General features: G+C 43.0%; 1 protein-coding gene across 5 annotated transcripts in view; it reads left to right on the forward strand.

Moving 5' to 3' along the window:
• The first annotated feature begins 2,261 nt into the window (after positions 1 to 2,261).
• Positions 2,262 to 26,699, forward strand: part of TUB (TUB bipartite transcription factor) — a 144,361-nt gene continuing 119,923 nt past the window's right edge. For 2 of the 5 annotated variants that reach the window (XM_077784281.1, XM_021529502.3), the window contains exon 1: positions 2,278 to 2,514. In XM_077784281.1, coding sequence (XP_077640407.1) covers positions 2,459 to 2,514 — 56 coding nt within the window. In that variant the 5' untranslated portion in view covers positions 2,278 to 2,458. Of the gene's footprint in view, positions 2,515 to 26,699 lie in introns of all 5 variants that reach the window. The other 3 variants (XM_021529503.3, XM_077784282.1, XM_031505069.2) reach the window with 3 other exon arrangements.

The raw sequence follows: 26,699 nt of genomic DNA on the forward strand, positions 1-26,699 counted from the left end.
CAGAGGAGAGCAGCCAACCTGTGCTCCTTGCTTCTATTGATGTGACTTGAAGGGTTTGTTTCTGACAGAGGTTCCTCTGGGCTGCAGGGACTCATCAGGATGATTTTCCAGCTGCTCCCATGTGGAAAATGGCCTGAGTAATTCCACAGACAAGCAAATGGTTTCAATTTGAGCAGAGCAGGTAGGTGGATGAGATGGGCGGTGAGTAACTGCTTTCCAGGTGGTCCAATTCATCCAGGTCACTCCATGGATTATGAAAGAGATGAAGGGGAATGCACTGTCTATACATCACATCAATGCGGTATATGCAGTTACAAGGAGCAGGGCTCAAGTCTGGGCATTTTAATTGCCATTCCACGGAACTCTGATGTTTTCCCTGTTTGAAAAAGTATGGCCAAATATCACCCATATTCAGAAAGGGTTAGATTTAGTTTAAAACTGGTACATGGTAAAAGTTCTTGGGGTTGTTATGCCTGTCCTGATGCAAAGGGATGGAGGGTTTGCTCTATTCAGCCTTTGATTATAAAGACTGGAAATTTAAAGAGTGATGGCAGGCATTCATTTACTTGAATAAAGGAACTGGATGGTGCAAGAACAATTGGCTAACTGATGTCTGTGAATACTTTTGAGCTAGGAATGGAAAGTCTCTGTCAGCAGGGTGGAACTCCAGGACTTTCAGCTTCTTTCTGGAGCTCTAGGAGCTCTTCTAGCAGCCTCTGGAGGTTCAGCATGAAACCCTCATCAGATACAGTGGTTTGTGAGAAGAGTGACAAGGCCTCATTCACTTAAGTCCCTTCCCGACTTTATTTATGTATCCTTGGGATTTTTATACATTTCTCATGAGAGATCTTACACATAAGAGCAGGGCTGAGCACCCGGCTGGCCAAGCAGTGAATGAAGGAGTCAGAAGATACTAGCACAGGCCAAAGAGTTGGGACTGTCTGGGAAAGGCTTGAGAGCAGTCTTCCACCTCTCTGTGTGTCTGTAGATGTCCTGCATTGCCCTGGGGGCTGGCTGTGCTGACCTGGCACTGCTTCTAGAAGCACCTCCCTTAGCCTAGGGATGGTCAGACCTGGGCAGCCCCATGTGCTGTGGTATTGCAGGAGACGGGGTCATGATTCTGCTGTCTCTGCCTGACAAGGAAAATGGGGAGTTGTTGCTGGGTGATTTAGTGACAGTAGATACAGCACCCAGAGCCTCCACTGCCTCTTGACCAACCTGATTTCCAAGGTCCGTGTGAGGAGGTGACATGAGGAGAAGAGGCAGGAGCAGTGGGTAAGGATAAAGGCAGGGGTTATTTTGGGGGGCTCCACCTGTACAAATTTATAGGGACTTAATGGAGCCCATCCAAGATGGAGAGAGAACCTGCTGATGCCCTCACAAGGCTGTTGGGACTTCTTTCATGACCATGTTTAATGGAGAGCAGGGAAATTCCTGGTGGCTGGAGGAAAGCAAGTGTTGCCCCCCTCTTCAAGCAAGGCCTGGGAAACAATGTGGGGAACTGCAGGGAGTCATCCTTGCTTCTATGCGTGGAAAGTCATGCAATGAGTCCTCCAGGACAGTAGACACTGCCCAGCCAGGCAGCCAAGCCTCACAGCTGTGGGACATCGGGAAGCAGACCTGGTTCCCAACCCCTGGGCAGGCATGGGCACCTGGGAGCACCGTGGGCCCTGCGCTGCTGCCAGAGGCACAGGAGCACCCGAGCCCCGTGCTGCCTTCAGCTGACGGAGGTGACCGAGTGCTCGGACAGGCCCTGGCACTGGGCACCGCTGTCCCCAGCAGGGACGCGTGTGCAGGAGCCACCAAGGTGGTTTGGCCTCGGGTGCCAGCTTAGGAAGAGCCACGTTGAGGCTGGAGGGCTCTCACACCGCTGCCCTGGCGAGCTGGGACCCCGCACAGCGCCAGAGCGGCGGCTGAAGCCGGGAGTGCGAGGGTTTGCTCTGCCCTCCGGGCGCCCTGCCCGCTGCAGGGGCCGGGCGGTGAGGCGAGGCCGCGTCCCCGAGGGGCCGCCCCGGCCCCGGGAAGATCTGCACCGGGCTGGGAGGCGGCTGATGTCAGCGCAACGGGCCCGTATCTGTGGCAACCGGGATAAATAAATAAATAAGGCGCGTGTGCCGGAGCAGGAGGCGCACAAGCCCGGCTGAATATCCCTTAAGCGGCTCAGCAGCCGCGCTCCCGTTTGTCACCTGCGCGTCTCCGGCTGCCTCAGAGCGCCCGGCCCCTCGGCGGGGACCCCGGGAGCCTCCCCTTCTCTTCATCCCTCCCTCTCCTCCTCCTCCCCGGCACCGGCAGTGGTTTGCTCCGAGCAGCGGAGCTCGATGCGAAGGCGCTGCCGGGCGGTGAATTCCGGCGGTGCCGCGCAAGGCCGGAGGCGGCTGCCCCAGCCCCGGGCAGGTGTGTGAGCGCCAGCCCTGCCCGCAGCGCCAGCCATGCCGGGAGCGCGCTAGCCGGGCCGGAGATGGACGGTGTCAGCAGCAACAGGAACATGTCCTACAGTAGATGGAGTTACAACAGGTACCGTCTGTCTTCTAATGGTTTGTTGGGGGTTTTTTTTCTTTTTTTTTTTCTTTTTTTTTTTTCCTTCCTGATATTGTAAAACCATCGCGCTCTTTATATAAACCGAGATGGGGAGCCCTCTTCAGGGAAGGAAAACCCTTTACTGATGCTGCTTTTCCAGTCTTGGGACACCCTGCGTTCCCAGTAACTCCAGCAGCGGCGTTTGAGGATATTTACAAGGTGTTTGTTTGGAAACCAGGCTGCGAATTTCACCCGGGGTGGCCAGACTGGGGGTGCTCCCAGCCCTGAATGCAAATGTTTCCCAGGCTCTCTCCTCTGAGCAGGGCTCTGAGATGCACTGGTCACCTCAGCAGTCACCCAGACTTCTGAAAGGTGATCTGTAGGAACTGCTACTCAAAGCTTTCAACAAATATTAACTAAAGCTTGGGAAATGGAGGTGGCAGGGAGCCAGGATATGGCTAAAGAGTGATGCTTTCAAGTAAGCACTGTGTGCAGCCTGGGTACCACAGAGCTGAGAGGGCTGAATTTGGGAATATTTCAAATTTGAATTTTAAATACTCCCACTGTGTTTCAAACCAGCATGCATGCTTTTCCTCTTCCTGGAAATAGAAATTTATTGTAGCATTAGTTTTGTTTTATGTGATTCGCGGCTGCAACTGACAGGTTCTTCAAGCCTGGATCAAGAAAAAAGAAAAAGGTACAAACTTCACACTATTTTTGTTTTCTTTCTTTCTTTTTTTAATTTTTTTTTGGTTTTGTCTGTGGAAATGTTATACCTGAAATGCTAAGCATAAACAGTGTTAGCACCTCACTGAATCACCACCATAAGCCACCACGATATTCTGCAGAAATAGCCCTTGGAAGTGGTTTTCAGTGGTTAACCAGGTATTCAGCATTGCCCACGCTCCCTGGATGCATGGGTATATATGTTTTATATGTGCATCCAGGGAGTTTCACTCGTTTTTGGTGCATTCCCACTGCCTCAGCAATAAAAATACAGATACAGTGGTGCCAATGGAACAGTATTTTCTTTAAAAAGGTGTGTGTGTTTATGCATATATAAAACTGAGTTACACAACAAGCTGTGATTTTATGTGTGCATTGTCCCATGCAGAAGATCTTTTCCATCTGATGGCACATCCTCAAAGAGCAGCAGTGAGACCCTGAAGAGCTCAGTCTGTCCCATGCAGCCCAAGTTTACAGCAGCTTCAATATTTTTACCCTACAATAAACAACCCAAACATTTCACAGAAATTCCTCTTGGAGGTTTTCTCCCAGAGCTATCACATTGTGATCTAAGCTTATGTATTACTTGCAGTCTATTTCTCTAGTTTTCAGTCTTCCTGACCTTGATGGAGAAATCACTGATGAGTGTTCATCAGTCTTCACCTGGGAACATTCTGCACTTGTGTACTTGTGTGTCCACTCTGCTTGGCTCTCCTGCATCATCTGGGGGCATAAATATAATATTTCAGTGCCTAGGCTGTATTTTGGTGGCCAGTTTTCAGTATTGGGTTTTTTTTCTAATAAATCCAACTGTGTACTATACATACATACATATATATATATATGTACATACATATATATATATTTATACACACACACACACACACACACACACACACACATATTTCAGTGCTGTGAGGATGAAAAGTCCTTTGAGGAATCACAGCTTTTACTCATAGTCTTCTTCTGAAAACCAGTGCAGGGTTGCTCTCTCAGGCTGAGCCATCCACACCCATCTTGTGCCAGGTTCCTGGCAGGAGAAGGAGCTAACTCTCTTTTACCCCAAACCCTGGTGGCTGATGTTTGCTTTTGGATCATGTTCCAGCTTTGGTCTCACTCACCAGTGGCCGCAGGAGTCCCAGAGGCTCTCGGGGTGGCAGCTCTGTGGTAGAGACTTGTGGGACAGCCCTGTGAACAGCCAAGCACTGTGTGACTATCAACATATTTTTCTTGGGAAAAAGACCCAGGTATTCTTGTGTTGGCATCCATGAATCAGCATTGCAGGAATGGAGGGAAAGGGCCAATGGAGCAGGTGCTGCCTCCCATAAATGCAATTGCATCCATAATTAAAAAAGAAAGCAGGTATCATCTATGAAATTAAACTAATTAAACAAAGAGTTTGGCCTCTGGACTCCATAAGATACATGCAGGGATTTTCCCCCGTGGAAATGAGGGGAGTTGCTGTGTCCCTTCTAAATGGCCACACGTGTGTGCAGGTGGCAGATATTTTTCTAATGGGCTTTATTTGACATTTGTTGTGTGTCTCAGCATTTGGCCCTGTGACTGTGGTATTCCCTTAGGCTTGCTGCCCAGGACATCCACAGGCTGTTCCTGCAGATAATTTATGCAACCCAGAGCAAATCCAATCACTTGACTGTGAAACTCGGGGTGAGGGAGCCCTGTTGAGCACAGTTCCCCGCAGCTGCTCTGCTAACCAAGGGGAAGCTTCCCTCCACACCCTCCCCCAGCCTAGACCAGTGTGTATGTGAGAAAGAAGCAGGTACAATTAGAAAAGGCTCTCAATGATCAAGTTTGGCATTTCCACACCTGGCTCCAAAAAGCTGGCCTTATCTCAGGCACATCTTTGCTTTCCTCTCATTTTAGTGCTGTTGTAATTCCCTGGTCACTCTGAACACTGCCAGCTGAAAGCACAGGATAGGCAGAAATTTAAACAAAAACTGGGTATTTTTGATGATCCTAGAAACCCTCAGGAACTCTGGGTTCACATGGCTAATTTCTAGAGTAAAAAAACCTTCTCTTTCACCTTCTGCCTTTGGTGACAAGCTGTTAATTGGGCAGTTTATATTCACTTTCTGTTTGGCTTCTTTTCTTCTTGAGCATCATGCTTACCTGCTCACCATGCCTGCAGTCCCTGGGTGTGCAGAAATGCTCATCTTCCAGGGCAGAGTGAAACTTGTTCTCTTCCAAGCTATCAGTGTTCAGTGCTGCTGCAGGTTTTGGCAGCTGGGCTGGTGTCCATCAGCACTCTTGCTGCCTCCCCCCAGCTTTCTTTGGGAACCATGCAGGCCCTTGCTCTTGGAGAAGCTTGGAACCTCCTTGTGTTGGTGCTATCTGCAAATAGAGGTGCCAAGTAGAGGTTTTACCCAGTGTTTCTCATCGTCCCCAAGTGGAAATGAAAGCTCAGAGAGAAGAGACATTAATATGAATGAAAGGTGAAAGGTCAAAATGGTGAACAGTCTTTGGCTGCTGTAAGACTGAAGAGCCATTCTCATGAGCTGGAACACCTGAGTCCTTCCTAGCTCTCACAGCAGCTGGTTACCAGATTGTTAAATGCTTAAACCTCAACAACACAACCCAAATTTGACCACTGAAGGTCAAAATGGTTCTTGTGAAGGCTTGAGGGAGCTCTAATACCATTCATGTAGTTGAATTCAATTGAAGGCACAATTTAGTGTGCAGATTTCAGTCAACCCATGGGCACAAAAGACTTGTTTGAAATCAAATATATGGGCAAGTACTGCAGAATGGGAATCTGGAGTCCATATTTAGAAAAACTGCAAGGAATCAGTGGTTCTTCATAATTTTGCAAGGTTTTTTTCATTAATCAGTGGACTGTGCTTGGCTCTCATGGGTGGTCCAGAAGGATTTCTTCAGAAGCAGCAGAAGTTTTGCAGAAGGAATGGGTAACCTTCACATCATACCTATGCAAGAACAAAGATTTTCTTTTTACAAAAAAAACCCAAAACAATAAGCCACAGCAAAATACCAGATGTCAAGTCATCCCTCCTTTCTCACACCTCTTCCTGACACCAACAACCAACACATCCATAGTTTTTTCACCCTTTTCTATCTCTTTTTTTGTATCCAGACTTACTTTCTATTTCTTTCCTGGAGAGCTTCAGTGCAGCCATCCCGACCTCAGTAATTACCACACTGTGAATGACAGAGGTTTTATCCAACAGCATTTGGAAGTATATTTTGGGAAACCTACTCTCAGGATGTTTCAGCTGTTGGAGACAGCTTGAAACTTTTTTCCATTGATCTGTATCTTTGTTCTATTCTGGATACCAGTGTTGTTTCTTACTTTCTTTTGAAGCTGCTATTTCTGGTTTTGCCTTTTTTTAGCCTGTGTTGAAAAGCTGTGACAGTGCATCTGGGTCAGAGTTGGAGGGTTTTGATCTTAGATCTTTGTTTTTGAAGGTTTCTGACTCCTCTGTCTTGATTTTTCTGGGACATGTTTTCCTCGATTAATAAATAGGGCTGTCCTCCAAACTTCATCCAAAAAAGTTGTCTTAGAGAAACTTAACTTTCTTTTTCCTTCTCTCCTTTGAAATAGCATCTGTGAAATCCTGACGCATGTACAGATTTGCTGCAGTGAGTGCACTTTAATTACATCAAAGAACAGCTCCTCTCTATTTGCAGCCAAGCCACCCTTCTCTCTTGCCTTCTTGGGTCTTCAGGTGTTTCCTCCTGGATGAGGTACCTTTAAAGCTGTAATCACTGGACAAAGAATCTGGGAGGACAAGAAGAGAAAGTTGTTCTACAGGTCAAAAGGAGAGGTAGAATCAGCCAACCCTCAAGTGGAGCCAGACTAAAACATTTCTGTAACAGATACAGAAATCCTTATAAGTTTATCAGTGTTGTGCATTTAGTTTGCTGGAATTAGGTTCTTTGTTTTTCTTTCATAATAAAGCATCTTGATTTCAATAATGTAGAAGCTAGAGTTTGGGAGTGATGTTTCTTGCCTTAAGCCAAGGCTTTTGGAATGACATGAGGTGAGTTCATGTGCATCCTCCCATGCTCAAGGGTGAATGTTTGTGTTGGTTGGCAGCACGTCCTTGGAGTGTGTGAATCCCTCAGAGACCTGTGACAGCCTTACAGAGAGGTGTGGGAGAGGAAACTTCAGCTCCTGCTTCCCTGAAGAAGAAATTTTAAAGCTTCTTAAACAAAAGTAGCCTGAGAATATAATTTAAAACTACTTGGCTCATATACAGCATGATAATCCTAACAAATGTAAGAATTTCTTCACTGAAAGAGTTGCAAACTCTGGAACAGGCTTCCCAGGGAGCTGGCTGAGTCTCTATCCCTGGAGATATTTAAAAGCTATGTTGATGTGACACTTGGGGACATGGTTAGTGGTGGACTTGGCAGTGCTGGTTTAATGGTTGGATTTGATCTCCATGGTCATTTCCAACATAAATGATTCTGTGGTTGGTGCTTGGAGCAGTAAAAATCACAGCCAGCAGCTCAGTAGTGAGAGTGAAGGGTAAGTTTTCAAAGGAAAGTCAGTGTTACAGCTGGTGTTTGGTTTATCTGTAGTAATGTTATATGTCCAGGTAACATAAGCTAGGAATTTGCAGTAAGAAGGAAAGAATCACTTGAGTTCTTAGCTTGCAATAAGAATCGAAACAAAATATACACATTTTTTGTCAGTGCAGTTATAGATCTCTGTAAAAGTTCCAAGGTCTCTGCAAAGCTTTGTGTTTAAATCCTGCCTTCAGTTTGTCTTTTGAACCATAAAGACAATTCAAGGATTTCTTCAGGATGGAAGGAGGAATATGAAGCCAACAAAACTGCCTGTGAAGAGTGATGTACCATAAGAAATGCTGCTCTGAGTCTCTTATTAACACTTTTCTCTTTCCTTGCTCTGTGGTCTCGTTGCACACTCTGTACGAATGCCTTTTGTTACCATGTCTAAAAGACACATTAAGTGCCTCATCTCTGGTGCCGGAGCATGGAATTGTCACTCTCTGCTGTGCCTGAATCCATGCACAGTGCAGGGAAGATAGAACACTGCAGCTCTGAGCTATCAGATATTCTTTGTGCTCTTGCTGCAGCTCTCAGTGTTAGATTATATCTTAAAGAAAAATCAACCATGTCGCTCATGATCTGCATTATCATAAAAAGAAAACCTTTTCTCTCTCCAATATGTAATTTGTGTTAATGCCACTGCTAACGGAAGTCTGAGGAATAATGTTCATGGCTGAACACCAACAGAGATGGTTTTCCCCTTCAGAAATGAGTCAGGACAGAAGAGCCATCCCAGCTGCTGACACAGTGGGATGTCCAGTGAGATGACCAGGCTGAGTTCAGCCAGCAGCCACCTGTGTTTGTAGAAGAGGGATATTAGCCAGTGCCTGAATATATCTGAAATGTTTGAATGCTGAGGTCAAGAGCAGGGGAAGATTCCAGGAGCTTGTATGAAAACAAAGATGCTCCCAGAGGAGTACAGGTCTTTGAAGAGCAAATTGTCAACAAATCAGCTCAAAATCAATTTCAAAAGTAATTCTTAAGTTGTAATTTGTCTCTAGAAGTATACTGCATAGGTGATCAGGCAGGTAAGTCACCTTGCTTGTAAAAAACCAGTATTATTTATTTTTATGAGCTTGCTGTGTTGTGTGTTTGATTCCTTTTATCCTACTGGTGCTGTGGTGTGTTGCGGTCCTATTACTCTGACAAACTGCCACACTGTGTCAAACATCCAATTACTTACTTACCTGTCAGGTAAATGTACCAGCTCAAATTCCTCCACCAGTTTGTGGCTCCTTAGGGAGACAAGATCATGCCTAGATGTAATTCCAGAGGCAGTGCTCTTCTGTTTTGGAAACAGTCCAGTTTGTTTTGAAGTTTTGCTGTTTCACACATCTCCAGCGCCCTCCTCCTCCACGCTGTGCATTTCTGCTGCCTGTGAACACAAAGGGCTCTTTGGAGGGTGGTACAGTTCCTCGTGGCCCCTCCAGGCACAGATGAAATTGATATTAGAATTGAACTATTGCTCTGTTCTTGAGGAATTGTGTGCAAGCTCACCTAGGTTCACTCTTGTCTTCACAGAGTTTGCTGGCAATCCTTTAAAACATATTTCTCAAAGTGAAACTTTTCCAACTTGAAAATCCTGTTCAAACTTCTTCTGCTGGGACTCCTGGATTATGAAAGCCAATTCCTTAATGTGGCTTGTCTCGATATGCTCTCCCAGGTTGTTTTGCAGAGCTGTAACCTAAAATCCTACTGAAAGCCGGGGAATTTGCTTGGCTGGTGAAAGATGCTCCCAGAGAGTTTTCTGAGGAAGGCTGTGTAAGGAAGAGGTCTGGAGGGATTTGGCAGGAGCTGTCAGTCAGAGAGTCAGTCCAGGATAGGCTGGCTCCACACAGTCTGTTTTGCCTGTTTGCAGGATGCTGTGGTTTCTATTTTGCTTCATTCCTGACTTGAATTTGGTTATTTTTTAATACAGTAGTACATTAAGTACAAGTGAATGAGCTTTCCCAAACTGAACTTCCTGCTTAAAGTTAGTTTATCCCTCCATAATATTTATTTTCATCTTAGGTGGAATAAATAAAAATGCTCTGCTTTTTAGTATAATTTGGCTAGATTAGGAAGAATAATGAAACTTGGGCTTTGTAACAAGGTCTAGTAGAATGGATTTATCTTCTGGATTATGAGACAGTGCACTCAGACTAGAAAATATTTTTTTGGTAGGAAGGTGCAGATGAATCAGAAACAAGAAATGAAGAGAGGAGCCAGTATGGAAACTGGGGGCTGTTCATTATTAAACACTGTAGAGCAGGTGAACTCATTTTTATGAACACATGAGGCAGTGCTGTGACCAAGAATGACATATGTGGTCAGTGAATTTGGTTGGGTTTATTTAGGTGGGTCTGAGTAAATCTCAGAGGAGCTAAATTGCACAGTTCAGATTTCTGGAGGGGGAAAAATCAGCTTTCTAAATAATGAATAGTTTATAGCCTTGTCTTACCAGCAACAAGTGAGTAACAGGTAAATGCTGAGAGGAAACGGAATCAGTAGGATTGGAGTGGGACTCCAGTGTGTTGTGTGAACAGAAGGCTTGAAGGTCTTGGTGGTAGCTTTCCTTTCATGGCATTCTGTGCTTCAGCAGGCCTAAAATCCAGACACTGATGGATAAGTGCCCCCTTCTCTTGGAAGCTGTGATGTTGCCTGCTGTGGTTTTCTCCCCACCTGTGTTCTTCATTGTGCACAGATACCCTGACACATTTTTTCCAGAAACTGCTTTACCCACATCTCCACCACCTCAAATATCACTTCTCTTTTCACCTTCAGCATGCACCATATACATTTTTGTTTCTCTCTGGCACACTTCATTTTTCTTCTCACCTTCCCAGAAATCCCTTGCATGTATTTAACTAGCAAGGATTTTGAAATTCAGTGTGGGCCACTCATGCAAGAAGCAGAGGAGCCAGCCTGGGCTATGAACCCTGTCTGAGGCCAAAGCCCCCTTAAGTCCCTCCTTACAAACCTTCTGTTCTTCTGCTAATCACAGTAAGAGGATTACCTCCAGGAGTATGGGACGCTGGCTACTACAGCCAAAGATGTTCATATCAGACTTTAGGCTATTTTCATTCATCCTTTTGCAAATGTAAAATGATTCCTGAAGCAATGGGTGTACTGAGATCCAAGGCAATTTACTTGTGCCTGGAATGCAGGTGTATGGATAACAAGGAAAGGAACTGTGAATTAAAATATAAAAACTTGTTTAAAATGAGAGCTGAGAATTAATGTTCCAGACTTGTTGAAAACCAGAGATTTTGATTCCACTCTCCACTTATATTTGGTAGTTGTATTACACAGATGTTGTTTCCTCTCTCTTATGAAAAATAATGAGCAACCACACAATATTATACTGCTTTTTTTGGATGTCTGAATTATACCTTAGGTGAAGGTGCACTCTTCCCATCAGCTCTGGGTGCAGGTGAGCTGCTCTTTACAAGAGAGCTGAGGCTAAGCCACAGCTATTTATGTTCGTAATTTTCAGAGCTCCTGGAGTTGAGCTTCAGTCTGACTGCAGGGATTATCAAATATATAATCTCAAATATGGCATCATTAAGTGCAAATATACTGCTTTTTGCCTCTGAGACTGAGAAGGAAGGTGGTGATATTTTCCCGATATTTACTGTCTTCCCTGGGCATCAGGTCTTGGCTGCCAATAAGGCAGAAGGACCTGCTGCCTGCAGCCCCACTCTTTGCTCCTGGGGAAGTGAAGCCAGGATTTGTCCACCAGGCATCCTCCTGGTCAGGCTGGGACTGCAGGCATCTCAAATGCGCCTGGGAGAGAAACTGAAGCTCAAATTTGGTGATCTAACGCTGTTTTGTTCACTGTAATGTCTTTATGATACATTATATGCATTTGATTCATTCACTGGAAAATCTGCACGGACTAAGAGGTTGTTTTAAAATGTAATTCAAGTGAAATACCTGCAAGAGCAGAAGAATTTATTTTGCTCATCCCTTGCAGTGAGGTTTTCCTGTTGTCTTGGCTGAGCTGTAGATTTGTTAACATAAAGCAAAGAGATGCTGAGTTAAGAGTGAAAGAAACCTTGCTCTGAGGGTGGGAGACAAGGATCTGTTCCCATCTCAGTACACAAAAATGTACTTGTTTAGGTGCAAGCTTTTATTGCTAATTAACAAGTGTGAGTGCTGTGCAGTGCTTCTCTGGCCATCCTGTGTGGAGCATTCCCACCCAGCCTGTGGGAACAGCCCTGGATTGTGGGTGCAGGGTGAGGCTGAGGGCAGTTCCTGCTATGCTAAACTCTCTTGATAGAGGAAGCTATGCATTATCTTTGACTCAAATTGATTTTTTTGGCATTGATGATTATCTTCCTGCTAAAAATCTCTTTGCTTTCACCTTGCCCCTATTGAACTGTGAGATCATATCCATGCTATGAAACATGTGCCTAAATCCCTTTCCTGTGGTTCTTATGAATCATGCCAAGAACAACAATGCAAAGAATACTGATTTGCATCTTTACCTTCCTGGCTGGTTATTTGGACCAGACTTTGTCACAAAGAGAAGCTGCTGATATTTTTATGCATATATTCTTCTGATGCATGGTGCAGCATAAAAGTGCTTGTGTTTCCAGTAGCAGTGTGATGCTCCAGCAGTGGTGTGAGGCTCTGAGTGTATTTGAAATTCTGGCTTCTTTACCAACAACTCCTTTTTTCCTACAGTTGTAATGTCCAAATTTACCTTTTTAATGCCATCTCAGTCACAGTGCAGCTGTACAAAAATTCTGAATTCTGTGTACAGTAAATGAAGTATGAACATTTCAATGTCAATGCTGGAAATATAGAAAATCTCTCTTTTTTTTTTAAATTAAGTTTCTCTTCACCTCTCTTGTGTAGGTAGTTGGCAAGTCAGGGTAGATGACTTGGATAAGAATAGGTACGGAGAGAGGGAGTAATAAAACAGATTATTTAGCAGAGAACAATACTAGAGCCCTTTAATGAGCCTCTTCTGAAATATCTCAGATTGAGTCTTTTAATATGGTGCAGAAATTATGCAAAAAGTTTTCTAATGATACTTCAATTGTGTCCACAAGTACTGTCAACTTTTTTCATGCATAAATTACCAGAGGTCTGTAAGTTATAACATGCAATTTTATAACATAGGCACTGTCAAGTTTTAATACGCATAAAATACAGCAGTTTTATAACTTATAACTTTTTTTTTTTTTTTGAGGGGGGACAACTGAAAACCCCATCTCTGTGCAATTAACTATTCAATATATGCTCAGATCCTGATGTGTGTGATATGGGGAGATTTTTTGTAAATGCTTGTTTGTCTGATTTAAAATTCACCTTTGGCTGGATGTTGTGCATGAGGCTTTGCTGAATGAAAGAAAAAGAGCACAGGTACCAGGGAAAGGTCTCACTATAGATTGTTTAAATTTGAGTTCAGCTTTGTTCTGGTTACAGCCTGTAGGCTGACATTTAACTACAGCCTTGTGCTCTCTGCCCTGGCCCCAGGTGGACTTATGAGTACTCCAGTCTGTGGATGTAAAAAGAAAAATAATCTATCATGGAAGACACAGAACATGGCTGTGGAAATGAGAAGTGTTATTCAGCATGTCTTAGGGAATTGGATTGCTGACATCAACCAGCCACCCTCCATCTTTTGCTCACCTATGTGTAGGAGGGATGTTCCTTATTGGATGTTGGGAGAGAGAAAGTCTCTAGAATTAGATGTGAAGTTTACTCCATGACACTCCCTGAGAGCTATGAGCGTGCTCCTTGCTCTGCCATCTTGTTTGTTCTGAGGCTGGGAACTTCACCATTTCTTTGATGCTTTTCAGACATGCTCTGGATATTCCAGGAAATTTTTAGGGCTACCAGATGAGGGATTTTTTTAACCAAATCCATATACTCATCCCTCAGTCTGGAAAGGTGTTGGTGCAGGAAATACCCCTTTAACAATACAGGAAATTTAGAAAGGTGGTTTGTTTACTTCCAGCTCTTTCAACTCCTCTCCTTTATATTATTTTTTTTTTTCTTGCTACTTCACTGTCTTGTCTCTTCTTTCCAGTTTTACTGCAGTTACATCCCTGGTGATAGACCATAATAAAAAAAAAAAAACCAAATGGGTATTATTTTTGATTCACCTTAGCAGTGGACAAGGCTAGAGAAAATGAGGGAGGATCTTCACAGCTTTTCACTTCCCTTAGCTGTTTCATGAAGAATGCTACTGCCTGCTGTATAAAATTTGTGCTGTCTCAATAGTGCATTATCTGACAGTTGGCCAGAGAAATATGAGCTGCTATTTTGAGATATTTTATCCGATTGTGAAATGTTATTATGGTGTGGTGGTTGTGCAGTGAGAGCACGGCTTTGCAGAGCTGGAAGCCTTGGATGTGCAGTGGTAGGTGAGCAGCCAGGCACCCCTGCAGCACAGGAAAGCGCAGCTGAGCAGATGGAGAGGAGCCCTGCTGAGAAGGACTGGGGGATAACGATGGACAAGGGGCTGGACATGACACAGCAATGTGTAAATGTGCACTTGCATCACAGAAATTACCCAGATCCTGGGCTGCATCCAGAGACCCATGGACAGCAGGGCAGGGAGGAGGTTCTGTCCCTCTGCTCTGCTCTGGTGAGAGCCCACCTGCAGAGCTGCATCAGCTCTGGGGTCCCAGCTCTCAGCACAGGAAGGACATGCACCTGTTGGAATGAGTTCAGAGGAGGCCACCAAGATGATCAGATGGAGCATCTCTTCTATCAAAAAAGACTAAGAAAATTTGGATTATTCAGTCTAGAAAAGAGAAGGCTTTGGGTGACCTCACTATAGCCTTCCAGTGCCTGAAGGGAGTCTGTAACAAAGATGGAGAGGGACTTTTCGCAAGGCCATGTAGTGGCAGGACAATGGGGATGGCTTCAGAATGAAAGAGGTGTTTTAGATTGGATATTTCGAAAAACATTTTTACCATGAGAGTGCTGAGGCACTGGCAGAGGTTTCCCAAAGAAGCTGTGGATGCCCCGTCCCTGGAAGTGCTCAAGGTCAGGTTGGATAGGACTCTGAGCAACCTTGTCTAGAGGAAGGTGTTCCTGCCCATGGCAGGGAGGTCAGAATGAGGTGATCTTTAAGGTCCCTTCCAACCCAACCCATTCCATTACTTCTGTGATTCCCCATATAGGAAATTATGTGGGCAGAGGTGTTGATGTCCTGCCTTTCCTCTCCCCCACTCTCAAAATACCTGTTACCAGAGGGGTAGAGGGAATTGGGGAATCTTCCTCCCAAACATGTATCCAATTCCTACTCATGACTTCAGCTGTGCTAAGCTCATGTAGCTCCCCTGCCTCAAATCCTGCACATGCATTCCTTTTTTCCCTCTACCTGCCTAAATTATATCATATTCACCTGCCTTGCTCAGTGTTGCAAGACATAATTCCTTCCCATTTTTAATTAAATCAATTCTAAAGCTCTAATTAGTGGAAGAAACACACCTTTCTCCTATTTGCCGGCTCAAGACACTCATCAGAAACAATATTTTCATCTCAAAGTGAGGTCTCTCCTCAGGAGTTTGCATCCTGAAATCCCCAAATTTCAGGTTCAAGATCCCCCAAATGCCCATATTTGAGCTCTGGAACCCTCAGTTTTGGGTTCTGACCCCCCAAGTTTTGGAGTCCTGACCCTAGATTTTGGAGTTCTGATGCCTCCAATTTTCTGCTACCCCAGAGCCGCTCAATTTGGTATGCCAGCCCCCCCAACCCTCAATTTTGGGTTCCAAACCACCCCCCCCAGTCCCAAATTTGGGCTCTTGAACCCTGAATTTGTGGATCCTGATATCCCAAATGTTGGGGTTCTGACAATAGTGTTGGTGGATTAGAGGGCAGGCAGCTCCTGGGACACGTCACAGCCATCGCTGGGGCTGCTCAGCACTCTTTCAGGTGGAGCTGCCTGGAAATTTAGGAAACGTGTACAAAAATGGACTATCCTTCACCCTCCAGCTGCTGTGAAGCTGTGAGGAATGCAGTCTTGGACAGTTTTCCTGTGCATTCCCCCATTTTGGGCTTGTTTCATGAGTAAATCCCCGAGGGGCTGTTGGGTTACCAAGAATAAGTGTTACCAAGTGTTACTCCAGAGTGCTCAGTCACTCAGCACTGAGCCCCTGTGGCAAAAAATAGCTTTATGTAGATTGCAGGAGGTACTGAGAGGAAGCTAAATCCCCTGAGGCTCTTGTAGGAGGGGGAATGAAAAGGCTTTTTTGTCCATGTCATACTCATGCAGTCATGCCGAGGCGCAGTGGTGCACTGCTCCTGCTTTTCAAAGGCCCCCAAATGCATTGTTTGTCTCCAAAAACAAGATAGCTGCAAGTCACTGTGATAAATGACAGAGCAGGCTTCCTTCCCTCCCTGCAGGTCAAGCCTTTCCAGAGAAGAATAAGGAGGCTGCTAACATGGGGCTGGGATTTCTTCCTGAAACCTGCCAGATCCAGAAACTTTTTTTTCTTTCACTCGGTGCATTTTTTTTTCCGATAATAGAAACTGTCACCTGTAATTGAGAGTATCACTTTGAGTGAGAATGGTGCAGAAGTGTACATAATTTAACTTATTCTGAGCTCATCCCCCTTGCTAGAACAGACAACAGTTTTAGTAACCCTATCCAGTCCTTTCCAGCCAGCTGTAGGTTTTCCTATTAAAACAAGGCAAATCTCCACCACTTAAACTGCAAGGAAAAGGGAGGGATGGTGGACACTGGGTTGGCTCCTTCAGTTTGAGTTATGCCTGTTGGCCTTAGTGGTCATGGAGATTTGCCTTTTTTTCTTTTCAAGCATGGGGCATCAACAGTGCAGGTGGATGATGCTACAACTTCAGGTGGCATAATGGCCCCAGCACAAACCTTGATTTTAAAACTTTTTTTTTAATGTTGTTACATAACCAGTGAATTGCAGGTGGGATTTGGATAAGCAGTTTAATACACCTGTTACTGTGTGTAACTGCATCAGATTTGGCTGACTGATGTTGGTAAAATGCCATTCCTTTTCTACAGCATGCACTAAAGAGCTGGAAAATAAAATAACTAAAACAACAATTTTTCATGGATTTATGACAATTCTGGTATCTATGACCCAACAGAGGTTTTTTATTAGCCCTGCACAGCATGCAGATTTAATAGAGTACCATTTTCTTTGTTGAGGTTTCAGTATATTTTGGATTTCCAAGAAATGGCCCTTGAACTCCAGTTCAGCACTGGCTGCATTAAAGCTGTTTGTTACTAAGTCATTGTAAAGAGGTGTAGGATAACACACACTCATATTGTAAACCCTTTTGATTTTGCAAATGCAAAAGGCAGAAAACTTGAAGCAGACAGAAGGAGCATGGCATTGCATTCAAGGCTTGGTGGCATTAACGAAAATGCCATTTTTATCATCACAAAATCATTGAGATGCTTCTGAAATATTTTTTTCAGCTCCTAGTCTCTCCTGTGTGGAATGTGAAATGGCTTCTGTTATTAGCAGTTATCTTTCATCATAAATATCTCTGTCAAGTCACCTGGAGCTGCTTGCCAGATATACACAATAATGCTTTCTTTGGTGTTTAACAGCAGATTGATGAGATGCTCATTGCTTTTCTGTCACTAATTAGGTAATTGCTTCATCTGGGAGATATGTTGCTTATTTTTCAGATGCTTGATTTTTCAGGTGAGTTGATGTTAAACCCAGGTCACTTGAGTTCACTTTTTAAAACCATGGTTGAGTTAACAAGTTTGTAAGTATTGGTCCTATTTTTTATGACAAATTTCCTGTCCTGTTATGATTGACCTGTGATTTCAGGAGAGCATCAGTCTGCTAAACAAATCCAGGTATGTTTTTCAAATTCTGTAGCATATTTTGAGTGAGCTTAGTTGATCAATCCTCATAATTCTTGATATAAGAAGCACATTTAGGATTTAAAAAAACCCTCCAAAACCTAAGTTAACAAGAGATCTAGCATTTTAAAGGTGTAGGAATTGATAACACTTTGGCTGAAGGCTGAAAAAAATCCCAATCTCTTTAGAGAAGCTCTGAAATCCCTCGGTTTACTGAAAATACTGCATGCAGCTCTTCATGTGTCAGTCCTGATGTCATTCTCCTGTGTCATTAATGATCTTCTGATAAAGAAAAGATGAGCCTGATACTTGCACACACAGGTTGGAAAGGAAAAATATGAAAATAGGCACAAGTTCTCATAAAAATTGAAAACATAACAGTCCCTTTCGTCTGTGACATGCAGGACAAGTGATGTGGCTGATGCTGTGCTTGGTGGCCTGGGGAGCCTGAGGTTGGTTACTGAGATATAGTGCTATGTTCAGCTGACTCTTCTACCCCACTGGACAACAAAATGGACAGGAAAATCATTCATTAAGGACCCCCAAACTCCTTGTAAGGCAATGGCTGAGCCCTGACAGCCCTGCTGGTCAACTTGTTATGGACTTAGGGGCAATTAGAACTGACTTAAACTGGACCCTTACACCCAAATAATCATGAGCAATAAGAAAAAATTGTGGCAAGTGAAGCTAAACTAGAATGTGACAACATTTCCTAATTCCATAGGAAAATGTTTCACAAAGCAGCCTCTTGCTCATATTAAAAACACAGAGGCTTTAATATCAGAAGCTTCAGTGAGTTTGTGCAGTCCCTCAAAAAATAAGAAAATTTCATTCCAAAATCTCCATTCGAGCAGGATAGATCTATATGAAAGAACAAAATAACTTTTCTTAAGGCACTTTTAAGAGGGGTCATGCTGGAATTTAGCAAAATTTATCAGAGCTTGTGAGAGAGCAGAATAAACCAAAAGCATTCACCCCAGCTCCCATCCAAATAATTTACATCCTTAAAACAGTTAAAATACACTTTAAAATACAGAGAGATGGTCAGGCAAAATAAATAGGTATTTTATTTAATTATGATTGCACTGCTTGAAATACATTGGGGAAATGAATAATTAATATCTCGTAAGACTGGCTATATTTGAAGGGGAAAAATTTCAAATATTTTCAAAGGCCTATGAATTAATAAAAATAAAGCATGACTACATACTACTGTGATTTTCCTTCCTCTCCCCACTCATACTTCAATACATTTTAGGCATGTATTTTCTTAAAGTGCAAATATTCTAAAAGAAAACACAGTGAAAGAAATGTTTAAAATTGGAAAGAAACACAAGTGCCTTGTTCCATCAGGAAATGGAGAGCAAATTCTACATGAGCAACACAGTGAACTTCCTCCTACATTAAACAGTGATATCCCTGAAAAGATGGTGACAGTGTAAACAGAGGATGCTGTGTACAAACCATGGAAGGGCTGTACATAGTCATGTTTTATGGATTCCTGTCATGCTGAGACAGGATTGTTTCTCTTGCCAAATTATTAAAAATATTTTTATTTCTCTGTGTGGAGTAACTGTACTCAGCTTTTTGAGGTGGGCAAGTGCAAAGTCACTTTGGCTTTCCACATACCCTAGTGGAAGATTTAACTTGCAATTTTTTGGGTGTGGCCTTCCATGTCAGCTGGCTGGTTGTGCTGTTTAGCACATCCCAGGTATGGCCAGAGATTGTTGCCCTGACAATTCACTGCTGCTGAATCACACTTGTTGTCTAGGCAACTGCTTCCAGCTGGAAAACCATGAGTTAAAAACCAGAATCTTAATAGTGTGAGCTCTCCTAGGGTGGCCTCATCAACACTCAGGGCTCTCCTAAACCCTAATTTTTACAGGTGTGCTCTGTAAGGATGCAGTCCAAGGGCATGAAGGGAAATATGGCATCAACAAGGACTGACTGATGATTTCCTGCAGTGGAGAGCTGCTGCCTCCTCCACAACCAGGGAGGAGGGGGTGGATCTGATTCCTGGACTCCAGATCCTCTGGGGAGGATGCAGAAGGTGGAGTGGGAACACCGGGTGCCCTCTTGTGCCCTGCAGATGTCTGGCATTTCACTCAGTGATATGAAATGTCAAACCCTTTCCCATCTGTTAAAATTTCTGTGCAGGGCAGAGCAGCCTTTTATAAGGTCCAGCACAGACAAGGGAGATGGTTTGCCAGCAGCTGGGCCTGACTCATGACTCTGCTGTCATACTCTTGAGAGTTATAAAAAATAGGGAGAGTAGGGAGAGTGACTTTTGACATGGACTGGTAGTGATAGGAGAAGAGGGAATGTTTTTAAACTAAAAGAGGAGATACTTAGATTAGATACCAGGAAGAAATTCTTTGCTGTGAGGGTGCTGAAGCTCTGGCACAGGTTGCCCAGAGAAGTTTAGGCTGTCCCATCCCTGGAACTTTTCAAGGACAGGTTGAATGAGGCTTTGAGTAAACTTGTCTGCCAGGGGCTTGGAACTAGATGATTTGAAGATCCCTTCCAACCCAACTTTTCTAGGATTGCCAGCAGAATTTTTAAAAAGAAGACAGAGAAAATGCAGTTTCTGGCTTTTCAGTGCAGATGCAGGCAGTGCTGATGGCACGTCCCAGTCCTGGGGCCACCCTGGTATAAGGGAAGATGACAGAGGACAGAAAGAGATCTCCTTGTTCTTCTTCGATGCACAGATATTAAAAAAATGTTGCAAATAACCTAGCTGCTTCTAGCACAGTAGTGGCAAAGTTGCTCATTCAGAATCACATGAAATTAGCTCTGACATGAGAGTTTCATTGCAGGTGCTTTTGAGTGCACAGCTGGGCAGCTGCAAAATAGCACCAGCCAGGAGTACTGAACCTGGAAAACTCACAGTGAATGTGGATGTATTTATGTTGCCCTTTGGCAATTCTGGCTTTACATTGTGTACCAATGTGCTGAATTTATGAATAATCATTTCAGGAATTCCTGTAATTGATAGAAAAATATTACTTCCCTCTCCTGCAATGAGCAGGTTGCACAGAGTCCTGTCCAACCTGTGCTTGAGTGCTTCCAGGGATGTGGCAAATAAAATGTGACCACAACTAACTCCTGTAACAAATATTTTGATGTAGACAGATGAGGTATATTCCATATAAACCTGTAGAAATTGTTACCTGAGACCTCTGAGGCAGAACAGGTTTTGCTGCTGTGCTTCCACCAGAGCCATCAACCATCTTGGCAGTTTGAGTTTCCTGCTGAAATTGAAATGTTTTGTGGGAATTGATTAATTACTGCTAATAATCTTGACAGAATGCTGTCAAATCATGTTGTTTTTGTTTCTATGGAATATAGGAAGCAAGTCAAAATGAATCAATGCTGTTTGAAACAGCACGTTTTGGCATTTTAAATTTAGGGTTCTCTATTCTTCATTAGAATGAGTTCTTAGCAAAAAAACCCCAAAAAACCTTTAAAATTATGGAATAATGACTTTTTCCCGGTTGCTTCTATCTCATTTTTTAATCAAATATATCCAAGGCATATAAAGGAAAATTTAAAATGGAGATTATTGATCTGTGTAAAACCTTTATATGAATGTACTATTCGCTCCAGACTTAAAGCCTGAAAATTTATTGGACATTTTAATTGATGCTGAGGTTCAAAATAGTATGTTTATAACATTTAGGGGGGGAAAAACAATCATCCTTTTTTGGTCACATCTACTGAAATTTTGGAGGGCATTCCTAAGAATATGCTATGCCTGAGATGCTAAGAAAGATTTTGATTCTGCTTTTCAAAGACAGCAGATTCATTTTTTTCTCTAGAAAAAGATGCTACAACAGACCTTCTCAAATGTGTTGCTGATTTCTTTATCAGGAAAAATGAAGCCTGTTGTGGCACAGGACCCCATTCCAGCTGTAGTTCCCTGATGTACTACAAGAGGATTAATGGGATCTGAAAGGAAAACAAAGATTTTCCTTTGTTTCCTTTCAGATCCCATGAAAGGAATGTATTTTGTAATGAAATAGGTGCAGAGGAGTGATGCAATTAATATTGGAAGAGATGAGGGAGAATATTAAAATCTAATTGTGGCTGGAAATGTGTGAGTTAAGTGCAGGGAACAGCTCAGGACCTGCATCCACAGGGGTCTGGCACTTTTCAGATAAACCCAGGCAGCACCAACTTGCAAGTTTTAAAAGTTTGGTTCCTTCATTGAACTCAGAAGGTTCAGGCTCCCCTTGCTGTTTTATAAATTTCTTCTCCTGTTGCACTCCCATGGTAAATACTCCCCTGGCTGGAGTACCTGTGCTCAGTGCCAGATTTCAGCAAAGACCTGGAAGGGTAACACAGGGGTCTGTCTGTCAGAATCTCCTATGTTCAACAATAAAAGATATTTCACTTTTTGGAACAGTGTGTGCACTATACGTCAACAAATACTGGATTTGTCAAAACAGAAAGTGAAAAAGGAAATTGTTTGGCTCATTCCACTGAGCTCAAGTCTGTGGAAGAAGATTGTTTATTCCTCTGGGCATGAGGAAGAATTTTGTGCTCATTTGCTTTAGACTTCTGAACAAAAATGACAGAACCACGTGGGTATCCCTTTTTCTTGAAAAGGAAATCTCCATGAGAAATAAGAATAATTTATGACAGCATTTAATTGTAACTATAAACAAGATTTATTCAGCAGCTTTATAGCCATTTGACTTTTTAAGACTTTTTTTTTGTATCTGTAAACATCTCAGTCTGTTTCTGTGACCCGTGAAGCTCACACAACATTTTCAGACTCCTCATGAAGGGCAGCTGAAGAGGCCAAGCACAAAGATATTTAAAATATCACTGTGGCTCATGCAGGAAATCTGTGAGCGTGGCAGGGCAGGTGTGTTATCAACATACAGCCTGATGCTTAGCATGCAGGCAAATGAATCCAAACTCATTTTCTACTGCCATTAAATGGCTGAGGGAGCTATTTTGATCCACTTTAACAAATACTCTGGCATTCTGTATGCTGTACTAAGGATTAAGATAATGTTTGTCATTGCAATCATAGCAGCCATTATTATTTACATTCTGGAACTGATTTTCCCAGTTTCACTTCATTACTTGACAGCTTTATTTACTTTCTACTTCTCTGTGTTGTTTTCTAGAGATGTAATGAGAATTGTGATTTTGTGAGTTAATGTCAGTGTGAATTATTCTAAAGGAAATTTAGGTGTAGAAGCATAACTTGCTGGATATGTAGTCTATCAACTAAGTCAATTTGCAAGGTGGGATGCAGGAAATTTGCTGTACATGAAATGGGAGAAGGAAATATTGTAAAATCTAGACTACAGTTTAAGACAACCCTAATTTGTGTTTTCTGCACATATCTAATACAAGACTGTTTTAGAAACTAATGTAATTACATGGAATGTAATCTGCATTCCCTTCAAAATTAAAGTGTTAGCATTTCTATTAATAGGGGAGAAAATGAGATGCCACATTGAAATATATCAAATATTTAATATCCATATTTTGAATCTCCTTATGCCTTCAAACTCTCCCGCAGTGCTCCAGCTGCAGATAAACTCACTTATTGTTCTAATTAAAGTAAACAGCACTTGTCATTATGGCAGATTGTGCCACCAGAGAGTTTTTAGCTGGAGCATTTGCTACTTTTCCTGGCAAATTTTAGTTTCATGACAGAGTCAAGAGGTGGTTGAGGCAAGCACTCAGGCAGCTTGGTGCCTACCAGTTTATGGCAGACCTATCTGTAAAGCCCATTGAAACCCACAATTCTGGTGGGGAGGGAGGAGGAGGGAAAGGAAGGAAGGAAGGGACGCTATGGGGTCAAAAATTGTCACTCTTGTCAGCTGCAGTGAGTCCAGATCCTGGCATCTGGAGGGGGCTACTTGTTTTATTTGGGATTCCAGGCAGTTATTCTGAATATTAAAAAAAACCCAAAAAACTCTTTGTGTCTAAGGCTGTTAAAAGCAGCATTTTGTGCAAACCTCAGCTCAAGTAACTGAAAGGGGATTTTCCCCCTCATTGTTTTCCCTTGGTATTTCCAGAAAGCATAATATTTGTGTATAAATACTTACTCTCAAAGGATTTGTGGGGTTTGCCAAGGTCTGTTTGCCTCTCTTATTTGGGGGTGGGGGGGGAAATAAGAGAGAGAACCCTATATATGATGAGCTTTTCCTCTCCTCCCAGTTCAGTGTGTCCTTAAGCCTCAAACTGTTTTATGGTACAAGAGCTAGGAGTCAGAGCAAACCAAGCTAGTGGAGACATGATCAAAACAAGGAAAAGGAAGTGGGTTTTCACACAGCAGGCATCAACGGGGAGCTGCCTGCCAGAGAAAGCTGTGGATGTGAAAGTTTGTCATATGGATCCAGGAAATGCCCTGAACTGAAAATATTTAAAGGCTGAAAAGAGAATTGTCACTTTTAATTTTTTAAATTATTTTTATTTTTTTTTATTTCAAGACATATATTTGCCTTATTCATTTATTTTCCTCTGTGTGTCCACATTTGCTTGTGCTGCAGACAGGATGCTGAGCATTTCACACTCTGCTCTGTTAGTGTTTCCATGGCTTTTATGGAAACAGAATTACACCCCAGAGGTAGCAGCATGCCAGCATGTGCTGATGTAATGCTTCTGAGATGAAAGGAGCTCTTTAAGTAAACACAAAGTCATGCTCTAACCTAGCACTTGTGATGAGACAGTGAAATGATTTACAGGCCAATAAATGTGAATAACTCCCAGCTAGCAGTTCTCTTGCAGATATCCATGCTTCAAGCAAACCAGCATTGTTCTCTGTAGCTCATAATTTCCCACTGAAACAATAACTGAAAGTGGTAAGGATCTTACCTAGAAATCTCTGTGTGGACAACAGAAGCTGCCCATTTTCAAGAAAGAGCTATTCAACCTATCAAAGTTAGGGAAGAATCACAAACAGCATGGACAGAGAAGGATTCTGTAGTGCTGGGTAATCCATCTCCTTCCTAGATCCTTGTGGGCTTTTTACATGCCTCTGTGTGCTCCTTCACTTCCACCTGACTACTCCAGAGTCAGCAAGAAAGGGTCTTGAGCTGTACTTGTCTTGAAAGGGTCTTGAGATAGTACTTGTCCCAGAGACAACTTTTCCCTCTCTGCCCCCTTGGTTTGCAGTCTGGCCTCAGACCAGAAGGATGCTCACTCACTTTGTTGTTCAGGGCAATTCCAATGGAATTTGATAGCCCTGTATTTGGAGAGAAAGGAATTACAGCACTGCTCAGAGTCCAGCAGGGTGAAATCTGCCAGGCTCTGCTCCTATTCATGGTTATTTCCCACTCATCCAAATACTTGTCATCTTAAACCTCTGTGATTAACTACGTGTGCCATATATAGACAAAATGAGTTTATGATTACATGGAGCCTGGCTTTGCTTTCCTTTCTCTTCCATAAAAATAGGGATGAGTGCAAGCAGGCTATAAACAGGAGCTGTTCCCTCATCTTGAGCTCAAATTGTGGCTGAAAATACCCAGGCACCTCGTTGATCTGCTTTTGCTTTGAGTTATTAGTGATAGTTAATCAACAGTGTGTTTATCTGACAAAGTATGAGCAAATGATGCACAAATTGCTTTTCCAAAAGAAAATTAGGTAGTACATCACAGCTGGACTGGATAGGCAGGAGGGCTGCTGGTTTATGTCAGGTGTTTCTCTCATTGTGGAGAAGGACCAAGTTTTGCTGTCTTCACAGGGATAGGTGGGATTTATGGCATGTTATTCCTGCTTCTCTGGAGTAGAAGGATGCATCCTTAGGAGATTTTGGGCTATCCCATGTTAATTGCTAGTTAAGGTACTGAATATTTAAGTAGAAAGCAGAATAGATGAATACAGTGCACAGAAAAGGAGTATGAGAGTTGGAAGAGAAGCAGCTGAAACAGGTTAAGAATATTTGGCAACTCTTCTGAAGGCTGATACATGGGGAATATTTTACTTAATCCATCACAGCAGAACTTCAACCACAGGGAAAGGGGTGGTAACCAAGTCCTGAAAATGCAAAAAGATGAATTGGCTTCTCTGTGTTTAAAAGCCAAGAGGAAATTAATCTCATATTTTCCCTTCTGTTGTACTGTGATTGGAGTTCTTCAAAACGCTTCTCTTGCTTAGTGGGCAGGAAAATACCAGGAAATGTTTAATAATTACAAGACGTCTATACCAAGCTGTTCCTAGCCTAGGAATAGATGCATTAGTTTTATCTATGCTTTTTTTTATTTGACATGGTAACTTTTGTAGGGACAAGAAATCTCAGCTGTGGGGTCGGGTTCTGTTGCCCTCCATGCTTTAAGAACAACCACAGACAAAGGTTTCTCTAACAGATGGTTGCTCTGGGGAGAGAGGAACAAAAAATAAGAATTGCAAAGTCATGTGAGCATAGTTGTCGGAATCTGTGGTATTGATGATTCTGAGATTTAAAAAGTCTCTGTCTTTCAGCCCCATTGCCAAAGCAGAAGCCATCATTTGTCTGTGCTGGTTTCAAGGTTGTTTATTCTGTTTATCTCTAACATGTTCTGCTGCCCTGCCACAGCTCTGTCCTGCAGGGCAGCGTGTGGGGCTCTGCCCTCAGTGGGATGTTACAGACATTAAATACCAGAAACTCCCTGGGCTGGATTTACAATAATGTGCCAATATCTATCATCTACATTGAACAGTGTGTCCCCAACCTAAACCAACAGAAAAATGCCAACACCACAGTGAAACATGGAGGGCATGAAGAAGGAGAAAAAGGATGAGACACACCCAATTTCCTCCATCTTGTCCCCTTTGGACCCCTAATCTAGGATCCTAAAATTCTACTTTTGCACCCATGCCACACTTAATTATTACTGATATCAAACACTCAGAGCTTGTAATTCATCCTGTAAGATTGAAAACTCTTTTCCATGGCCAGAGATCACAGACAGTGTCTCTGGGGGCTCTGTACAGGGGGGTTCCTGACCCCCTGCCAGGGTCCCAGACCTGCCAGGGCAGCCAGAGGGATGCCCTGGATTCCCACACATAGTCTGCATATTTGCATGTCCTTCTTGAGAATACCAGAAAAATATCTGCATTTACATGTTTTGTCAGGGTCATGGCAGAACCCTTGGATCAG

This window comes from Lonchura striata, chromosome 6 (genome assembly GCF_046129695.1).
Source record: "Lonchura striata isolate bLonStr1 chromosome 6, bLonStr1.mat, whole genome shotgun sequence".
NCBI classification, from domain to species: domain Eukaryota; kingdom Metazoa; phylum Chordata; class Aves; order Passeriformes; family Estrildidae; genus Lonchura; species Lonchura striata.